We start from the raw sequence: 19,610 nt of genomic DNA, 5'->3' as shown, positions 1-19,610 counted from the left end.
GATCTTTTAAAGAAATAGTTTTTTATTTTTATTTTTATTTATTTTTTTGGTCTTTTTGAGACGGTCTCTCTGTAGCCCCAGCTATCCTGGAACTTGCTACGTACACCAGGCTGGCCTTGAACTCACAGAGATCCACCTGCCTCAGCCTCCTGAGCGCTAGGATTAAAGGTGTGCACCACCATGCCTGGCATTATTTTTATATTTATGTGCATGAGTGTATCTCCTGCATGTATGTGAGTGCACCCGTGTCGTGCAATGCCTTGGAGATCAGAAGAGGGCTTCAGAGTACCCTGGAACTGGAGTTATGGACAGTTGTTAGTTGCCATGTGGGTGCTGGGATTCAAGCCCGGGTCTACTGCAAGAACAGTCAGTGCTCTTAACCGCTGAGCCATCTCTCCAGCCCCAAGGGAGAGCAGATCTTTAAGGGAGCAATTCTAGATAGGCTGACTAGACTCCAGTGGATGAACTGCACTGAGGGACATCTGGGTACAAATGCTTGACTGGATAGGACTTAACATATATGACAGAATGCATGAAATCTGGTGGGGGAAGCTGTGAGGGGCATGGATGGGGAAGGGGGTCTAAATTTGATTAAGATCTATTATAAGAAATGCACAGAACTCAGTGGTGGCGCTCACTGGTAGGATATTTTGAAGGAGGCAGAGGCAGGAGGATCTGGAGTTTGACGCCAGCCTGGGCTACACGTTTTAGCTGGGTGTGGTGATGCACGCCTGTAGTCCCAGCACTTGGGAGGCAGAGGCAGGCTGATCTCTGTGAGTTCAAGGCCAGCCTGGTCTACATAGTGAGTTCTAGGACAGCTGGGGCTACAGGGAGACCCTGCTTCAAAAAGACAAAAAAAAAAAAAAGAAAAAGAAAAAAACCCAAAAATCAAAAACAACAAAACTAGCCAGTCATGTAATCATGGCATATTCAGAAAGAGTTCCATTCTAGTTCCTGTGAACATCATACATCTTCACAAAGCCTGATGCAGGAAAAGTCCCTTTGCTGCAGTTCAAGGCGATTCCCCTTGCCCTTGAATAGGAATTTTTTTTTTTTTGTCTTTTTGAGACAGGGTCTCCCTGTAGCCCCAGCTGTCCTGGAACTCACTTTGTAGACCAGGCTGTCATTGAACTCACAGAGATCCACCTGCCTCGGCCTCCCGAGTGCTGGAATTATAAAGGTGTGTGCCACCACGCCTGGCTTGAATAGGAATTTTTAATTGACTTCAAAGGAACTATAAACACTCCTCCAGTTGGTACAGCATGACGGTGCACCCCAAAAGTCCAAACACTTGAGAGGCAGCGGCAGGAAGATGCAGAATCCAAGGCTAGCTCAGAAGATACATGAGATACTGTCTCAAGAACCCCCACCCCAACCCAAACAACTGCAACCCCAATAGGCTAATATACTGTTACTCTATGCCAGAGAGAAGCTTAGGAACATAGGGGTAGTTCTTTACTTCTGTTGGCACACATACAGAAGGGTAGGAGGAAAGGCCTTCAGGACCATGGGCTGGGGTGTGTGGCTCCAACCACAGTTCAGGGACTGTAGCTACATTTTGGAAGTCGTCTATCCAGGGGGTATGCAGCCTTCCCTTTTTCAGGTTTGAAGTGTTTTTGTTTGTTTGTTTTGTTTAGTTTTTTTGACAAAACTTCCTTATTTGCCCATTTCTTGGATTCCCTAAATATTAACATTTTGTCCTGTTCACTTTGTTCTTTCTTCACATATGCATTTTTCTGCGAACCATTTGATAGTGTTTCAGAGATTGTCTTTTTGCTTCTACATATATGCATATATTCCCCTCAAATATCTGTTTGCATGGCCTTAGTGTAACTATCAGAGGAAACTAACATTGGGTTGAGTATGTAGCTCAGTTGGTAAAGTGCTTGCCTAGCATGCATAAGGCCCTGGGTTATAATCTCTACCATTGCATAAACTGGGCATGGTGGCACATGCCTGTGATCCCAGCACTTGGGAGGCAGAGACAGAAATATCAGAAGTTCACAGTTATCCCTGATTACATACAAAGTTTGAGGCCAGCTTGGACTATATGAGACCCTGTCTAAAAACAACAAAACCCTGATCTTCCTTTATGCTCCTAAAGCCCTTATTACATTTAGTTGTCAAGTTTTCTCTTCAACCTTCTTTAAAACAAGACACTGACATTTGGATAGTATAGACAGTGTGTGTGTGTGTGTATGTACTAGGCAACTAAGCACATACTAGGCAAATGTTCTACCATTGAACTACAACCTCAACCTTATTTTGAATAATGCTCTTCAGTTTGGGTTTGTCTCATGTTAGATTCAAGCTTTACACATCTGACAGGAATTCCACAGTAATGTGTGTTCTCAGCGCAACCTGGAGATGTAATGCTGGTTTGTCCCACTGCTGAAGACCTAGCTAAGGTGGTATACTAGTTACTTTTTTCACTGCTGTGCTAAAATACTTGACAGAACAACTTAAAAGAAGTGAGATTTATTTTGGCTCATGGTTTCAAAGGATTCAGTCAACAGTTCTTGGTTGCACTGATTCTGTGCTGATGATGAGGCAGAACCTGATGGTGGTGGGAGCATGTAAAGGAGGAGGCTGTTTACCTCATGGCAGACAGGAAGCAGAGAGCAGGGCAAGGACTCTGGAACTATAAAATACCTTCAAAAGCATGCCTCCAATGACTTCTTTAGCTAAGCTTCACCTCCTAAAGTTTCCACCACTTCCCAAAACAGCATCATCAGCTGATTGAGTGTTCAACACATGAACTTGTAGGGCATATTTCATATTCAAACCATAACAAATAATTATTAAATCATTACTATCAAATGGTGATATGCTTTGAGACTATGCAAATATCTAGTTACATAGTAACTTCTACCAATTTTAGCATTTGCTGACAGTTCTTGCTTAATTCAAGTATGATTGTCATATGCTGATTGATTGTCATTCTGTCTGCATTTATGAGTTGATGTTCTAGTATCTAACCTTTTGGCTTCTCCAGGCCACACTGGATGAAAAATAATCGTCTCAGGTCACACATTAAATACACAAACACTAGCAAAAGCTGTTGAGAAAAAAATATAATTTTCATGATATCCACCACCAAAGATAGGCAAAAGAGTCCTCACAGAAAGAATAATTGCAATTATGTGGTGCCCTGCCTGGAAAGTCTTAAAATTGTCGAGCAGGTCCCAAGTTTGTGATCATCAATAGTGATTTTCAGGACACATATAATTAATAAAATTTCATTTAAGAATATTTTAATGTAAATGTAAGAAAGAGGAATACATAAAACAAATATATATTTGACATTGTTTTTGAGAAACCAACTCATCCATCAATATGTGATTTGAAGGCCAGTAGGATGGTTCAGTGGATAAGGGTGCTGGCTGTCAAATCTTACAACCGCTGGGCGTGGTGGTGCATGCCTGTAGTCCCAGCACTTGGGAGGCAGAGGCAGGCAGATCTCTGTGAGTTCAAGGCCAGCCTGGTCTACATAGTGAGTTCCAGGACAACTGGAGCTACAGGGAGGCCCTGTCTCAAAAAGACCAAAAAAAAAAAAAAATCTTACAACCTGTGTTCAATCCTCATGACTCACATGGTGGAAAGAGCTGACTCCTTAAAGACATCATTTGACCTCCAACACACACTATGGCACACATGCCCCCACATATATATCCAAAACCCCTCCCACAAATAAATGTAAAAAAGTTTTGATAGTAGTTACAATTCTGTGAGTTGTCAAGGTTTTCATCAGATGTTTTGTTTCTATTTTTATCCTTAGTGTGCTTCATCCTTGAAAATAGTTGCTCACAAATGTAGATGCTGCCAAAACTGATGACATGAATAAGGCATAATTATGAAGCTGAGGGTATGTGATCCTGGGAAGATAAGACCTATAACAGTCTAGTAGAGGGGCTGGAGAGATGGCTCAGTGGTTAAGAACACTGGTTATTCTTGCAGAAGACCTGGGTTTGAATCCCAGCACCCACATGGCAGCTAACAACTGTCCGTAACTCCAGTCCCGGGGATCCAACAGCCTCTTCTGACTTCCGCGGGCATTGCATGACATGGGCGCACTTACCTACATGTAGTCAATAGATGCATACACATAAAATAAAAATAATAAACAAAAAAGTCTAGTAGAGATATAATCAAATTTTTAAGTTGAATGTCAGATTGTAACTGTATGTATTCCATTTGAAAATTAGCAGGTAACATATTTATGTCAACTGAAAATGGAATTGCAAATTTGCCAACTATTACTTTCCCAGAAATTTTGAAATGTTTTAAAATACTTGTATCAAATTGAAAAGCAAGGCTACATATTTTGCTATTCACAGTTTAGCCATATTTATTCATTCATGTTCAGCCAATGTGCAGAAATGTATACAATTTTTTGCCTTAATCTGAGTTTGCCATAATTTCAGTTTCATTTGGGACAGTTATAATTGGAAACACTGAATTGAAAAGTTGAATATCACCTTGAAGACGTTTTAAAAAAATAATTTTATATATATGTTCATGTGTATAAGTGTATGTGCACCTGTGTTGTGCAATGCCCCGTGGAGTTCAGAAGAAGGCATCAGATTCCCCTGAAACTGGACTTACAGATGGTTGTTAACTGCCATGTGGGTACTGGAAATCGAAGCTGGGTCTTCTGCATGAGCAGTCAGTGCTAACTGCTGAACCATCTTTCCAGCCCCAAAATATGTTTAATATTTATTTTTATGTGTATGAGTGTTATGCCTGCATGTATGTAAGTGCACCCATGTCATGTAATGCCTGCACAGATGGATCTTTAAAAATTTTAATACATGGCCAGGCATGGTGGCACACACCTTTAATCCCAGCACTCGGGAGGCAGAGGCAGGTGGATCTCTGTGAGTTCAAGGCCAGCCTAGTCTACATAGTGAGTTCCAGGACAGCTGGGTCTACAGGGAGACCCTGTCTCAAAAAGACCAAAGAATTTTTTTATTACAATTTAATGTTTTCCTCCAACTTGGGAAGCAGAAACCTTCACAGGCTTCACAATCTTTGCTTAGGTGCTGCTTTTGCGGGAACCTTAGCAGCTGCCATTATGGTCTTAGTCATATGCCTACTTAGCCTGTTTTGCTTGGAAGCCCTGATAGTTTGCTCTCATTAGGTTTCCTAATTTCCAGTTTCTGACTCTTAACCATTATATCAGCAAGAGATGCACCATTGATGGCCCATTGACTGTACATCAGTTTCTTTTTGGAATTTCTTCTGTTCTTTAAAAAATTTTGAGTGTTTTTCCTGCATGTATATAAGTATATCTGTGTCATGCAATGGCCACAGATAGATGTTAGCTTCTGTATGGGTGCTTAGAACTGTACCCAGATCCTCTGGAAAAGCAGCTAGTGCTGAGCCATCTCTCCAGCTCCAGCTGAGTATTCATTTTTGTGTTTTCTTCCATATAGGACAGTTCAGTTTATCTGCCAAGGATTTCTCTTGTAAAGGAATGCAGACTCACATTTTGCATTAAGAAACTGGAAAATCTTTCCATCGGCTGTAGCATGCCTGTGTCTCTGTAGCTATTGCACCTGGTAAAACTGCATAGCCTGACCTTAATGGTGAGGGCTGGCTGCTGGGTGGAGGAAAGACTGCAAAGAAAAAGCAGGGTTTTATTTAATTTATTATGTGTATAAATGTTTTGCCTGCATGTATGTAAATGCACCCATGTTGTGAAGTGCCTGCAGAGGCCAGAAGAGGGTATCAGATCCTTTGAAACTGGAGTTTCCCGATGGCTGTTAGCCACCATCTGTGCTGGGAACTGAACCTGGGTCCTATGGAAGAGCAGCCAGTGCTCTCAACTGCTGGGCCATTTCTCCAGCTGTGTGTCGTGTCGCACCCCCGCCCCCCGCCTCCGCCAGCAGGCTCACTATGTAGCCAGCTCCTGGCTGGCCTGGAACTCAAAGAGATCCACCTGTCTCCCAGGTGCTGGGATTAAAGGCATGCTCAGCCACACCCAGCCTTGCATGCAATTTTCTGAGACCACATATTTAAATATGTAGTATGTTAAATGTGTGTACATATATATGCTTTCCCTTGTTTTTCTGAGACAGAATAGGCTTGAAGTATGTAGCCAAATTTGGCCTTGAACTCTCAATCTTCCTCCTTTCATTTCCCAAATGCTGGAATTACAGGCATATGTCACCATGTTGAACTTAATACAGATACATTAAAAAAATATTTATGGGCCAGTGAGATGGCTTAGTGCTTAGTGGGTAAAGGTGCTTGCATATAGGCCTGGTGACCTGAGTTTGATCCCTAGAAGCATGTAAAGGTGGAAGAGAACTGATTCCACAAAGTTGTCTGGTGACCTCCATATGTAGTCTGTGGCATGCATGTCCCCTGTATCATACACACAAACACACACAAATAAAATTTTTAAAAATTGTGTCTGTTGTCGGGCGTGGTAGTGCACACCTTTAATCCCAGTACTCAGGAGGCAGAGGCAGGCAGATCTCTGTGTGTTTGAGGCCAGCCTGGTCTACATAGTAAGTTCCAGGACAGCTGCGGCTACAGGGAAACCTTGTCTCAAAAAGACCCAAAAAATTGTGTCTGTTTAACTGCATATGAAGGTGTGCCCATGGAGGCCAGAGGTCAATTTCAGGTGTGGTTCCTCAAATGCTGCTCATTTCTCTCTCTTTCTCTTTTAAAGATAGAGACTCACTAAGTAGCCTGGATGGCCTGGAACTCCCTATGCAGACCAGGATGGTCTCAAAGTCAGAGATTCACCTGCCTCTACCTCTCGAGAGCTGGGATTAAAGGCTTCACTTTAACTTTCGGCTATACACTGAAAAGCATCATATTTTCTTTGAGTACGGTTTCTTCTCATACAGTTCCTGTAGCAGCTTATTGTATCAGTTGTTCTTGACACTTTTGGTTAACACTCATCATTAGGGCTGTTACTGGTATGACCTGTAATCTGGTCTCAAAATATGAGAAGGCTAATAACAGCTGTTCTGAGGCCAGCTGGCATGGGCAGCTACAACATCCTCACTCTCTTCCTCACCTGTTGCCTGCTCCCATTCCAGTTCCATTAGTTCCTAATTTGAGAGAACTAAATTTCTCTCTCCCTCCCTTTCTTTCTTCTCTTTTATTTTCCTCCCTCCCTCCTTCTTTCCTTGTGCTGGGATTAAAGGCATGTGATACCATACCTAACCCTTGAGAGATCTTCATGGGACTGAAGCAACTGGTCCACATCAGCCTCTACAACCTCTTACAGTGCCACATTCTTAGTAAGACATACAATATATTTTGTTGAAGATATGCAATATGATCTGTTTGGAAAAAACTCTGGCCAAATCTTCTACATGCTGTTCACAACTGTTTTGAGTTCCTCTCAAGTTACTTCAATGTTGTCCACAGCATCCATGATGTTGTAGTCACTCCAAAACTCCCTGATCATAGCTGTATCTTCACCGTTGGAATTTTTTTTTTTGGTCTTTTTGAGACAGGGTCTCCCTGTAGCCCCAGCTGTCCTGGAACTCACTATGTAGACCACGCTGGCCTTGAACTCACAAAGATCCACCTGCCTCTGCCTCCCAAGTGCTGGGATTAAAGGTGTGCGCCACCACGCCTGGCTGATTTTTAAATTTTTAAAATTATTTTTATGTGTATGAGTGAATGAGCGTATTGCCTGCATGTGAGTACACCCATGTTGTATAGAGAAGAAGGTATAACAGATCCCGTGGAACTGGAATTATGGACAGTTGTTATCTGCCGTGTGGGTGCTAGGAATTGAACGCTGGTCCTCTGCAAGAGCAGCCAGTGGGCTTAACCGATGAGCCATCTCTCCAGCTCTGTGTTCACCATTTGCTGCTTCTAAGATGCACTTTAAAAAGTTCTTTTCAGGTAATGAGGTTTGAAAACTGAGACTACCCCTTGGACCATGGGCTGTGTGGTGGTTTGAATGAAAATGTCCCCCATAGGCTCCAGACATTTTGTTCCCAGATGATGGCGCTGTTTTGGGAGGTTTTAGAAGGTGTGGCTATCCTGGAGGAAGCATGTCACTGGGGGTGGGCTTAGAGAATTCTTAAGCCTTGCCAGATCTCCAGTTGTTCTCTTGCTTCCTGTGTCTGCCTGATGATGTGAGAGCTTCACTTCTGCTGCTCCTGTTCCAGTGACCTCCAGCCACCATGCCTCCCTGCCATGACAGACTCTAATTCCCCTGGAACCATAAGCTCAAATAAACTCTTCTTTCTATAAGTTGCTCGGGTCAGTGTTTCTATCACAGCAACAGAAAAGTGACTAATACAGGCTGGATGGAGTCTGGTGTTCTCTCATGAAGATACTGAATTTAGCATTATGAGAACAACCATTCAAGTTTACCAGGTGACATAGTGCACTGTCTAGGACGAGCAGTGTTTTGTTCGTGAGATTACTCTGGATATACTAGTTTTGAATGGCAGGGCAAAAAATGTATGTGAACCATTTATGAAAGATGTCTCTGGTGGCTCAAGCTTTTTGTTTGAGTGCCAAATCACAGGAAAATTGGGTTTTGAGTACCCCTTCAAAGCCTTGGAGTTTTTCAGGTGGTACACCAGTAAGGGCTTTGACTTAAAAATCCCTAGCTGTATTTCCTCCAAACAGCATCATCAAAAGATCTTCAGATGATTTTTCTTCCACTAAAGCCCTCATTTACATTAAAAACTTGCTGGGGATTGTATGTATGTCCCTCTTTCAGTGATTTTTTTCAGTATTTCTGGACACAAATCCCTGTTGCTGGGAATTGTGCTGTTCATCCTTGAACCTCACAAACTACTCTTTCCTTGTGCTAATTTTTTTCCATTTGAGATGTTTCTCTTTGTTCCTCCTGTAAAGTCATCAAGTTTTTAGCTTTCTTCTGAATAATGTTGACACAGGGCATATTCTGGTGGCTCTGGTCTTCAAGCCACATGCTCAACAATCGCTCCATGTTCTCCATTATGGCACTTCTACGGCATGTCAACCAAAAAGCTCTCAAGGGAGTAGGTATTTGTGAACATGCCTTGATTTTTAAAAAATGATTATCTCAGATGGTTACCACTGTAGACAGTATAAGGCCAAAGGCTTTTGAGATTTGACTAAGTTTTTCACTCACTTTGAACTGTCCTAACAACCTCATAATTTGATGTTGAAGGTAATTCCTTCTGTCCCCTTTTGGCAGGCATTATGGATGACAAAGGCATCTAAGGGCCTTTCCCAGGCATTTCTGCCTCTGAAATGTAATAAGTCAAAGCAGCCTTGGTGCTTTCAGAAGATTGTGGTTACCCTGTGCCCAACTTATACTACCTTGAAGAACTTGGGGGCACACAGATGGAGTATGTAAACAGCCCCATTGTACAGAACAGACAGGTTCATTCTCCACTCACAGGTAGGCCTCTTCAGTGTTCGAGTCCAAATTTCTGATCAGAACTCTGGGCGTATCAAAAATGGCATGGCCCCATAACACCACAAGCTAAACAATGAAAAGCGAACAATGAGCCAGGTGTGGTGGTGCACTCAGTCGGCAGAGGCAGGCAGATCTCCATAGTGAGGAAGCCAACTGGGGGTCAGCCTGGTGTCCATAGTAAGTTCCAAGTCAGCTGGGGCTACGGATAGGCCCTGTCTCAAATAAACAACATAAAACCAAACCAAACCAACCAACCAACCAACCAACCAGAGGTCCACGGGAGAGAACAATGAGGCAAGAAGTGTACCACACAGTTCCTTTGCTGATAAGGTGTTATCCAAGTTTAGATCAGCTGAGGAAACACCTCTAAGGGGTGGACCCTTGAGGGCAAGGAGAGGCTGTCTCCAAAAGCTGTTTTGTATGGTACTTCCCACAGGTACCCAAACCATAGGTAGCAAGAAGGATGTTTTATTTAAAATAAGTCTAGGGGCTGGAGCGATGGCTCAGGGGTTAAAAGCACCGGTTGCCCTAGTAGAGTATCCTCATTCATACCTCAGCTAACTGCTGTCCACAACTACAGTTCCAAGGGTACACTTACAAACATGCAGGCAAAACACTTATAAATACATTAAAAATAAGTTTGGCCGGGCGTGTGGTGCACGCCTTTAATCCCAGCAGAGGCGGGTGGACCTCTGAGTTCACGGCCAGCCTAGTTTACTACATATTGAGTTCCAGGGCAGCTGGGGCTACAAAGAAACCCCATCTAAAAAGTGATAGGTAAAAATTTGGGAGAGAAGGAGGGAAAGGAGGATGAGGCACCAAGACCCAGATAAAATGCTCAGCAGCTAGAGCTTTATTTCCCACGGGACACGAACCCTTCGGGGAAGAGAAAATAGCCCACGGATTGTGAGCTGGGGCTTATATACAGGTGCTTCAGGGTGCAGAAGGTGGGAAGTTATTTGGGAAAAAAATCAGGCGGGGGTGGGGGTGGTGGTGGTGGTGGTAGGAAAAGCAGGGCTTGTAAACCTGGCTCCTTTCCGTCTGTCAGCCAGGATCTAGGTCAAGAAGTGTTTACTTTTTTTGGTCCTCCTAAGATAAGGGAAAAGCTACTATACTAAAACAGCTCCTAAAATCTCTGGTTAACAGGCAGAATCTGCTCATCTTGTCTTCAGAGATCAGAGGAAAGGCAGGCTACCTCTTAGAAGAATTTGCTTCCCTTGACTTCAAAGGCCAAGTGCCTATCAGCTCAGTTCCCTTTTTCAGGCTTGAGAAATCCAAAGTCCATGGGACCCTGTTGGGGAGAGGGAGGCTGCTGCTGTTTAAAACCCTAATAAAAAGAAGACCAAAAAGGAAAAAAAAAAAAACAGGCTAAAGGCGTTGATTATGAACGTGGTGTCAGGCTAAGGCGGCTGCTCAGCAGTGAAAAGCTCCAGCGCTTCGGTTTCACAACTCAAACAATCAGGCAACGAAGTGGACATCTGAGGGTCCCAGCCAATGCTGCGCAAGCGCCCATACCAGGGCGTGGCGCACTATGACCTGTCTGCTGCGCTTGCGCGTGCTCAGGCAGCACCAGGTTGGGGGCGGGGCGGGACAGGAAATGTTACATCGACTGGTGGCAGCGGCCGGCAGTCGAGCCGTGGCCTGTCCACTTTCCGTGTTGTGGCGATGTGGCGGCGGTGCAGGAAGAGGCGGGACGGCCTGGATCAGAGTGAGAGCCCTTGGCACCGCTCGGCAGGTGAGAGGGGAAACGCTGCCCAAATTCCGGATGGCCCGGTGAGTGCTGCAGTGGGCGCCACCGTGACGTCATCCGCATGCGCCGGCTTTGTAGGGAGCAGCCTCTTATTTCCGCTGGACCTTTCAGAGGTGTCGCCAGCGACGGAGACATCCGTGACTGGCTGGTTCTTGCTTGCGCGAGCCTCCGTACCTTTTACGGGTCTCGCTACCTCTCCGTCCTCCAATACCACGATGCTATCTTGCTGTCTTCCGAACTTCGCCCTGGAAACGGAGCATGAGTCTCCTGCGGCTCCTTTGTCTCTAGAGACAGAGAGGTTCAGGGATTTGTGAGCCCTGGTTCCTCTAGGTAGCACTAACACCTGTTTTACCTGCAAACTTGCTCTTCGAGCCAGATAGGATAATGGATGTGGAAGAGTTTTGTAAACGGTTCCGGTTATCTATTCAACGGATTTTCCTTGAGCCTCACTGTATCGCCGTTTTAATAATGCCCAAGGGCTTAAGTGTTAGAGCTTCACGTTGGTTATCTAACTCATGTCTTTCACATGTGCAGTAGGTAGGCATTGCTTTAACCTTGTTTTTTCTTTGCGATGCCTCGTGAGAATCGAACCTAGGGGTTTGGACATGCTGGCAAATGCTCTACACTGCTGTAAGGAAATAGGAAGGAGACGAAGGAAAACCAATGTTCTGCAGACAAAGTAGATTTGTTAGAGAATAAAACTGAGAGGGCACCTCCCCCAGGGCCTGGGATCCAGAGGAAGGCACAACCTCTCATAGACTTAGGGTTTTTATATTTTTCTCTCTTCAGGGAGGAGGAAGGGGTTTGGGGCTGAGGTCTTGTCATTTCCAGGAGGTGCAGGGCAGGTTTCCCTAATACAGGGAGGGTCAGTTATGTGGGACTCCAGGGAGTTCCCTGTGACTGGGATTGAGTCTCATCAGAGGAGCAGGTTGTTAGGTGAGTTGCTGCTTTCTGGGAAGGTAGCCAGAGTGGTGACCATGCAGGAAGCATTCAGGACCTAGTGTTTCTGCATCATTCCTAACTCTTAAGAGGGATGTAAATGGATGGGCTTGTGTGTGTTGGAGGAGTTGTCATTACATCTGTTTCCTTCTGACTGATGGGGAGAAGAAGGTAGTGCATATCCTTGTTAAGAGGGGGATGGTTTTTATGGGGTCTTGAATAGCAGCTTGAGAACTTCTGTAATAGACTCTACAGGCAAAGAAAACTCCCTGTCTGGGTTCCAAGCATACCCTGAGGTCGACAGTGAGTAGTTGCAGTTTCTGTTCCTACCTAAAGGAAGTGACTAAGAAGACCATGGTTAGATGCTGAAGGAGGATTGAGGAATTGGACAGGAAGGGGTGTTTCATGGGTGCTCATAGAGGAGGAGTTGTATGCTTGGCATTTCAAGAGGAGGAAGTTTTGAGAAGGACACATTGATGATTGTTAAGAGCAGAGGTAGGCATTATGCCAAGTAGTAGGAGTGAAATAAGAGAGGAGTGTCCTGAATGCTTCTTGCATGGTTACTGCCCTCTGGCTACCTTCCCAGAAAACAGCAGCCCACCCCCTACTGACTCCTCTAATCTGGCTCAGTCCTAATTACAGGGAACTCCCTGAACTGGAGTCCTACATGACTGACTCTTCTCATAATAGGAAAATCCACCTTGCACCTGCTGGAGATGATACAACCTCAGTGCCAAACCCTTTCCCCATTCTTGAAGGGAGAAAATATAAAAACTCTTGAGTCTGTAAGGGAGATTGTGTTCTCCTCCAGCCCCCAGGCTGTGTAGGGTGGAGGTTGGGAGTGAGGGGGTGTTCTTTCAGGTTTATTCTCTAATCTGTCCTGTAGAAGCTCTCAAGGTCCATTTCCTTTCATCTCCTTCCTGCTTTCTGTTTCCTTACAACTGTACTATATCCCCAGTCTACTGTGACACTCTTTTATGGAAAAGGAAATGTGAATATTCCATATTTTATTTTATTTTATTTTATTTTATTTTATTTTTATCTTTTTGAGACAGGGTCTCCCTGTAGCTCCAGCTGGCCTGGAAATCGCAGTGTAGATCAGACTGGCCTCTATCTTACAGAGATCCTCCTCCTGCTTCAGTGATGGGACTAAAAGTGTGTGCCACCACACCCGACCAGCTTAATTTTTTTTAAGATTTTTTTTTCTTTAGGTGCCAGGCAGGTAGAATAGCAACTGCCTTGAGGTAGGTCCAGTTGGTGTGTTCCATTATAACGTTGAGAAGGGTTTAGTGAAACATTAAAGTCAGAAGATGCAGGACTTTGTAAGGTCTTGTTATGTCTGTAGTATGTGTTTGTGACATACAGATTGGAGTGTCCTAATGTGTGTTCTGACCAGAAAGAGACCTTGATGTGCCACATTCATGTCTTGGCTTTGCACATGCACAGACTAGGGTATTAAGTTTCCTTGAAGCTTCCCTGCTGTGAGCTGAGAATTGACCAGGAACCAAACTCCAGGAAGGCACCAGAAGCTGGAGTCCCAGTGTTTCCATCTGCAGTGAGAGCCAGATGCTCCTAACCTCATAAGAAATGAACTAAGTCATTAATTAAAACAATGGAATTGGATGTTATTTCAAGTTTTGGTTTCTTGAAGAATTATACTTGGTACCTCTAGAGTTGTAGGTCACCAGTTGTAGGTCACTGATAGCTATGGAGCAACCTGTGCCAGTGCTGCTTCCTTCTTGGTATATTCCTGGAGAAGCCATAGAAGGTTTGGGAACCAGAATTCTCATCATACACTGTAGATACTAGTTGCCTTATTTTTTTTTTTTTATTAACACTAGTTTTGCTGTGTAGCATAAGCTAGCCTCAAACTTATGATCTTTCTGTCTCAGCCCGTGCTGGAATTGTAGATATGTGCTACCACACCATACATAGATATCTTTAATTTTTGTTTTTTCTCTTCACTGGGGATGATAACACCTACTTTCTTAGGGTGAGTGAGAAAGATCAAATGTGGGCACCCTGTCATTGCCTGGTAATAGTCACCTGATCTTTGTCTAGATCTCTTGTTGAACAACACTTTGTTTCCAAACCTACATTAGGGTAACATTGGCATTGTTATTCAGTCCGTGTGAGGTACTGTTCCTCTGATGCCCAGATGATCTGCTGCAACAGAGGTTTGCTGATGGCAGAGAAGTCCTTCATCTTGTAGCCTGTACTTTTAGTAACGGTTTGGTGTCATAGCTGTTGCTGCTAGCTTCTTTCTGAGCTTGCTTGTTTAGATCTTCTTTTGATTTTAACATCCTTCTTATGGCTTACCTTACATTTTGGTCCACTATGGCTTTTAATAGGGTTATTTGAATAATTTTAGTGAATTAGCAAATTAATAATTGGGGAATGGATTTATGTTGGGGGAATAGTCTTCAGAGTCTTTCTCAATACACCTAAATTTACACAGATGCCATTATGTATGGGATGAATTTCATCATAACAAAAATTGCAGATATTCCAAATTCCTTGCTTTGTTTCTTTTTTCCTTTTCCTTTTTTTTTTTTTTTTTTTTTTTTTTGGAAAGGTCTCCCCCTTTGGGGGGGATGTGGTTTTGGTTTTCCCCCTCCCCCCCCCCCCCAAGTGCTAAGGTTAAAGGCATGGCCCATCACCCCCTGCTTTTTTTTTTTTTTTTTGGAAAGGTCTCCCCCTTTGGGGGGGATGTGGTTTTGGTTTTCCCCCTCCCCCCCCCCCCCACGCCCGGCATTACAGCGCCCACACCCCTCTTTTTTTTTTTTTTTCTTTTGTTGGTGTTTTTGAGACAGGGTCGCCCTATAGCTCTAGCTGGCCTGGAACTCACTATGTAGACCAGGCTGGCCTAGAACTCACAGAGATCCTGCCTCTCCCTCCCAAGTGCTAGGATTAAAGGCATGCACCATCACGCCTGGCTTTTTTTTTTTTTTTTTTTTTTTTTGGAGACATGGTCTCACTATGTAGCTGAGATTGGCTTTGGTGATCCTCCTGCCTCAGCCTCCCAAGTCCTGGAATTACAGGGCCACCAGCCCTGTGTTTGTGTTTGTTTTTGAAACTATTGTTATTAAGATTGCCTCAGACAAGAAATGGTTATTTCATTTTTTTAGTGTCCCCTCTCCCATTATATCTATAAAGATGCTTTATGAATTTCTGCAGTGAATTTAGTTCTTGATTATTCTGTTGAACCATATTCAAGTAGGTAAATGAAGGGACCAAGTTACACCTCAGTCCTGAATCTAAATCCTGTCCTTTGTAGCCTGTCTGGCCACTCTAGATGTTGTGTTGTATTGCAGAAGCAGTTTAGCTAACCCTCTCTCCTGTTTCAGTTCCTCCAGGGGATGCACTTGCAGCAGCTTCCTCTGCAGGGACGATTGACTTCATTTTCCCAATGGCTGTGTTCAAAACCACCCAAAGGTAACTTATTTCTTTTACCTTCTCTAGTGACATAAAGTTTATAGGGACTAGTGTAGCTTCCTCAGCATGTCTTCCACTAAGCAGGGTATAAGGGGGCATGACAGCTAGAATGCTCGGATCTCTCTAGTTTCCTTATTGAACTACACTACAATACCTCTATGCCTTTATCATTTTGATATGCCGGTGACACTGGCAAAAGAGAAACTGTTTCAGAAGAATATTTTTTGGTGAATTTTTTGGGAGGTTATGGAGATAAATTTCTGTTTTTGCTTAGCTGATTCTGAGAACTCAAGTCTCATGTTTTTGAAAGTAAAATAAACTGTAGTTAGCTGAAACACATTGGTTTGCCTAGAGCCCCTCAGCGCAGGCCATAGACCTGAGCTTAGTGCTCTGAGCAATGGGACCACACTCACAGAAGCCTCTGAAGACCTCTGTCTTCAGAGAGTAGAGGATATTCCCCAGCCCTCATCTTAGTTTTTGGCTGCATGTTGATTTTTCCCAAGAAAGGAGAAGACAAGAAGGAAAGCTGGCGTCCCTTACTTTCTCTGCCTGATTTAACTATATTGTTGTTTTTCCGAGTATGATTATTATTTTTTTTCTTACAATTACTAGAACCTCTCCATTCTGTCCCTAAGGGTTTGAGAAAGTCTTTAAGAATGAAAGAAGTACAGACTCAAGAAATTCAGTAGCTCCAAAAAAAGGTAAAAAAGGGCCAGTTTGCTAAGTCAAACCATCAAGTTTTATGGTTGAGTATTTTTTTTTTTTTGGTCTTTGTGAGACAGGGTCTCCCTGTAGCCCCAGCTGGCCTCGAACTCACTATGGAGACCAGGCTGGCCTTGAACTCACAGATATCCACCTGACTCTACCTCCTGAGTGCTGCGATTAAAGGTGTGAGCTACCATGCATGCCATGTTTGAGTATTTTAAAGCATTGGCTGATGTTGAGTTTTATCTTGGGAAGTGACAAGCAGGTAGGTCTATGTGTCTGAGGTTACCCTTATTTTCTCTGCTTGTTTGTGAGTGCTGCCTTTTGCTCCCAAGTCATCCTTTTCCTTGTCTTTGTCTTCATTTCTCACTATCTTCTTAGCTTGTTTGGATCTAAGCCTTGATGAATCATTTTTTAAGTTGTATTACTGTTTAGTGATTTGGATGGGTTTGGGGATCAGTGAAGCCAGTATTTAACAGATGTGTTTTTCACTGCTTAGATACCCATGAGTGTTAAATAGGAAGAAGTACATATAAGCATATTGGGAGGTATGGTTACGCATCTTGCTACAATGGAAAGTTTTCTTGAAGACTCATGTTTCTTTTAATATTTTTTTATTATTATTTTTATTTTATGTGTATCAGTGTATTGCCTGCATGTACGTGAGTGCACCCGTGTAGTGCAATGCCGTGGAGGTCAGAAGAGAGCTTCGGATTCCCCTGGAGTTGGAGTTAAAGATGGTTTGTAGCCGCCGTGTGGGTGCTGGGAATCGAATGTGGGTCTTCTGCAAGAGCAGTCAGTGCTTTTAACTGCTGAGCCATCTCTCCAGCCCTGAAGACTCATGTTTTGTCCCTAAAAATTGTGTAAATTTTTCTCTATCTCATTAATCCATGTTTCCATTCTGGTGTTGCCCAGGGCTGGCATGGTATTATTTTAGGGTTGTTGGAGTGGCTTGTTTTGTCCTATAACTTGTATGACTGTTGCATCTGATTTTTTTGTTTCATTTCGTTTTTTGAGACAGGATCTCCAACTAGCCAAAGCTGCCCTGAAACTGTGTAGACCAGGCACCTCTGATTCTTGATTCTCTTGAGAAGGGATATGCTTGTACCAGCTTGCCTCATTATTTTTTAATTTTTGTTCTCTCTCCTCATTATAGCCATGGTATTCTTTCTTTTTCTTTTTTAAACATTGTATATGTAGGGCTGGAGAGATTGTTCAGCAGTTAAGATCACTGACTACTCTTTCAGAGGACTTGGGTTCAATTCCCAGCACCCACATGGCAGCTAACAACCATCTGTAACTCCAGTTCCAGGGGATCCAACGCCCTCTTCTGACTTCTGTGGGTATTGCACAATGTGGGTGCACCTACCTACATGCAAGCAATACACTCATACACATAAAATAAAAAAATTGAAAAAAAAAATTAAAGTTGTATAGTGTTCTGACTATATGTATATACATGCCCCATGTACATGATATGCTCATGAAGGCCAGAAGAGGGCATTGGATCTCCTAGAGCTGGAGTTAGGGAAGGTTGTTAGCTGTTATGTGGGTACTGAGACCCAAACCTGGGTCTGCAGGAACTGCAAGAGCAGCCAGTCCTCTTGCTGAAGACCCGGCCTGGAGAGCCGCAGCCGTGGTATTTGCCAAAACAGATTTGCTGGCCAGGCATGGTGGCACACGCCTTTAATCTCAGCACTTGGGAGGCAGAGGCAGGTGGATCTCTGTGAGTTCAAGGCCAGCCTGGTCTACATAGTGAGCTCCACGACAGCTGGGGCTGCAGGGAGACCCTGTCTCAAAAAGACCAAAAAAAAAAAAAAAGATTTGCTGTTATATTTCAGGACTGCCTGGTGTGGTGGGGTTTCCTGTAGTCAAAGCTTTTAGGAAGCTGAGGCAGGGGAATTGTAAGTTCCAGCCAGCCTGGGCTATATGAGACCCTGTCTCAGTAAGCAAAAACAAACAGCTCAGATTTGAAACCCGTAAGGTAAAATTTGAGGGATTTTATATGTATCTGAAGCTGCATGTCAGCAATAGTTCTTACCTTCTTCCCCCCCTTTGTGTGTGTTCATGTGTGTTTAGCAGGTAAAGGCAATTGCCAAGCCTGACAACCATGTGTGCACATGTGTGTATGAAGCCTAGAGGTTCATATTAATTACTCTCAACTGTATTTTTTTATTTAAAAATTTTTTATGGTATGATTTAAAAAAACTTATGAGTATCGGTGTATTGTTTATATGTATGTAAGTGCATCCATGTTATGCAGTGCCTGAGGAAGTCAGAGAAGGGCATTGGATCCCCTGGAACTGAAGTTATGAACAGTTTTTAGCCATCATGTGGGTGTTGGGAACTGAACCCAGGTCCTCTGCAAGAACAGCTAGTGTTCTTAACCAGTGAGCCTGAATGCATGTGGAGGTCAGAGGACAACTTGTAAGCATTGGTTCTCTCCTTCCACGTTTGGGTCCTATGGATCAAACTCAGGTTGTCAGGCTTGGCAGTTGCCTTTACCTGCTTATTGGCCCTTCACTTTGTTTTTTAAAACAAGGTCTCTCACTGAACCTGGAGCTACCCCAGTGGGCTAGAGTAGCTTGCTAGCAAGCTTCAGTGATCCTCTTGTCTCTGTTGCCCTAGCCCAGTGACTATAGGCATATGGGTACTGGAATTCTGAACTCAAGTTCTTAATGCTTGTGCAAGTATATAACTGACTGAGCCATCTCTTTAGTTCTTTTTCTGTTCTTTGAATTGTTTCTCTGGAGAATTATATATAATTATTTTGTGATGACAGACTTTGTTTTATCTTAGAAACTGGAGAACCAAAGAAGGCTGGGCTTAGAGGAGATGGAGGCAAGAAAGGAGGGAAGCAGGATGAATTTGCTTGGTGGAAACGGATGCCGAAGGTTTGTATGTGTCTGAGGACCAGACCCAGACATGCTGTCACTTCTCTAAAGGGTGTAAATGCCGCAGAGCTGAGGTTCTGTGGTCTTTGTCTTATTTTGTTCCTGCTACTATGACAAATACCTTACCATGAGTAATTATTTTGATTTTTTTACTTTGACTTTTTTGAGATATGATCTCCCAATGTAACCCTGGCTGGTCTGGAACTCACTGTGTAGCTTAGGCTGACCTCAAACTTGTGGTGAACCTCCTGTCTCTGCCTCCTGGGTGCTAGGATTACAAATATGCACCACTGTGCCCTACTTATACTGAGTAATTGTAAACAAGTTCATTTATAAGTACAGACTGGAAAGTGCAAGATCAAGGTGCTGGTGTGTCCCAGCTTTGTGGAAGGATTAGTCTCTGTTTTCAAGGCACCTTTCAATAGAATCTTGCATACTACTTCATCCAGAAAGGACTGGTACTGTGCCCTCACTTGGTGAGAAACTCTTTTAA

The 19,610-nt window shown here is 43.5% G+C and overlaps 2 protein-coding genes across 8 annotated transcripts in view; one reads left to right on the top strand and one right to left on the bottom strand.

The window, feature by feature from the left end:
- Positions 1-8,797: 8,797 nt before the first annotated feature.
- On the bottom strand, positions 8,798-9,341 carry Cenpbd1 (CENPB DNA-binding domain containing 1). The gene is given in 3 exon segments (XM_008842170.1): positions 8,798-9,124; positions 9,127-9,220; positions 9,295-9,341. Coding segments are annotated over 3 exon segments (468 nt in total).
- Positions 9,342-10,873: 1,532 nt separating this feature from the next.
- The window catches only part of LOC103741385 (AFG3-like protein 1), a 39,357-nt gene continuing 30,620 nt past the window's right edge, over positions 10,874-19,610 (top strand). For 6 of the 7 annotated variants that reach the window (XM_029567846.1, XM_029567845.1, XM_029567843.1 and 3 more), the window contains exons 1-3: positions 10,874-11,167; positions 15,431-15,518; positions 19,023-19,117. In XM_029567846.1, the coding sequence (XP_029423706.1) occupies positions 10,889-11,167; positions 15,431-15,518; positions 19,023-19,117 (462 nt within the window). In that variant the 5' untranslated portion in view covers positions 10,874-10,888. The remainder of the gene's footprint in view (positions 11,168-15,430; positions 15,519-19,022; positions 19,118-19,610) is intronic. The other variant, XM_008842132.3, reaches the window with a different exon arrangement.

Source organism: Nannospalax galili, unplaced genomic scaffold, assembly GCF_000622305.1.
Source record: "Nannospalax galili isolate Female #2095 unplaced genomic scaffold, S.galili_v1.0 scaffold2660, whole genome shotgun sequence".
Classification (NCBI taxonomy): domain Eukaryota; kingdom Metazoa; phylum Chordata; class Mammalia; order Rodentia; family Spalacidae; genus Nannospalax; species Nannospalax galili.
The sequence above is the reverse complement of the archived record's forward strand: the minus strand, read 5'-3'. Positions and strand labels throughout refer to the sequence as shown.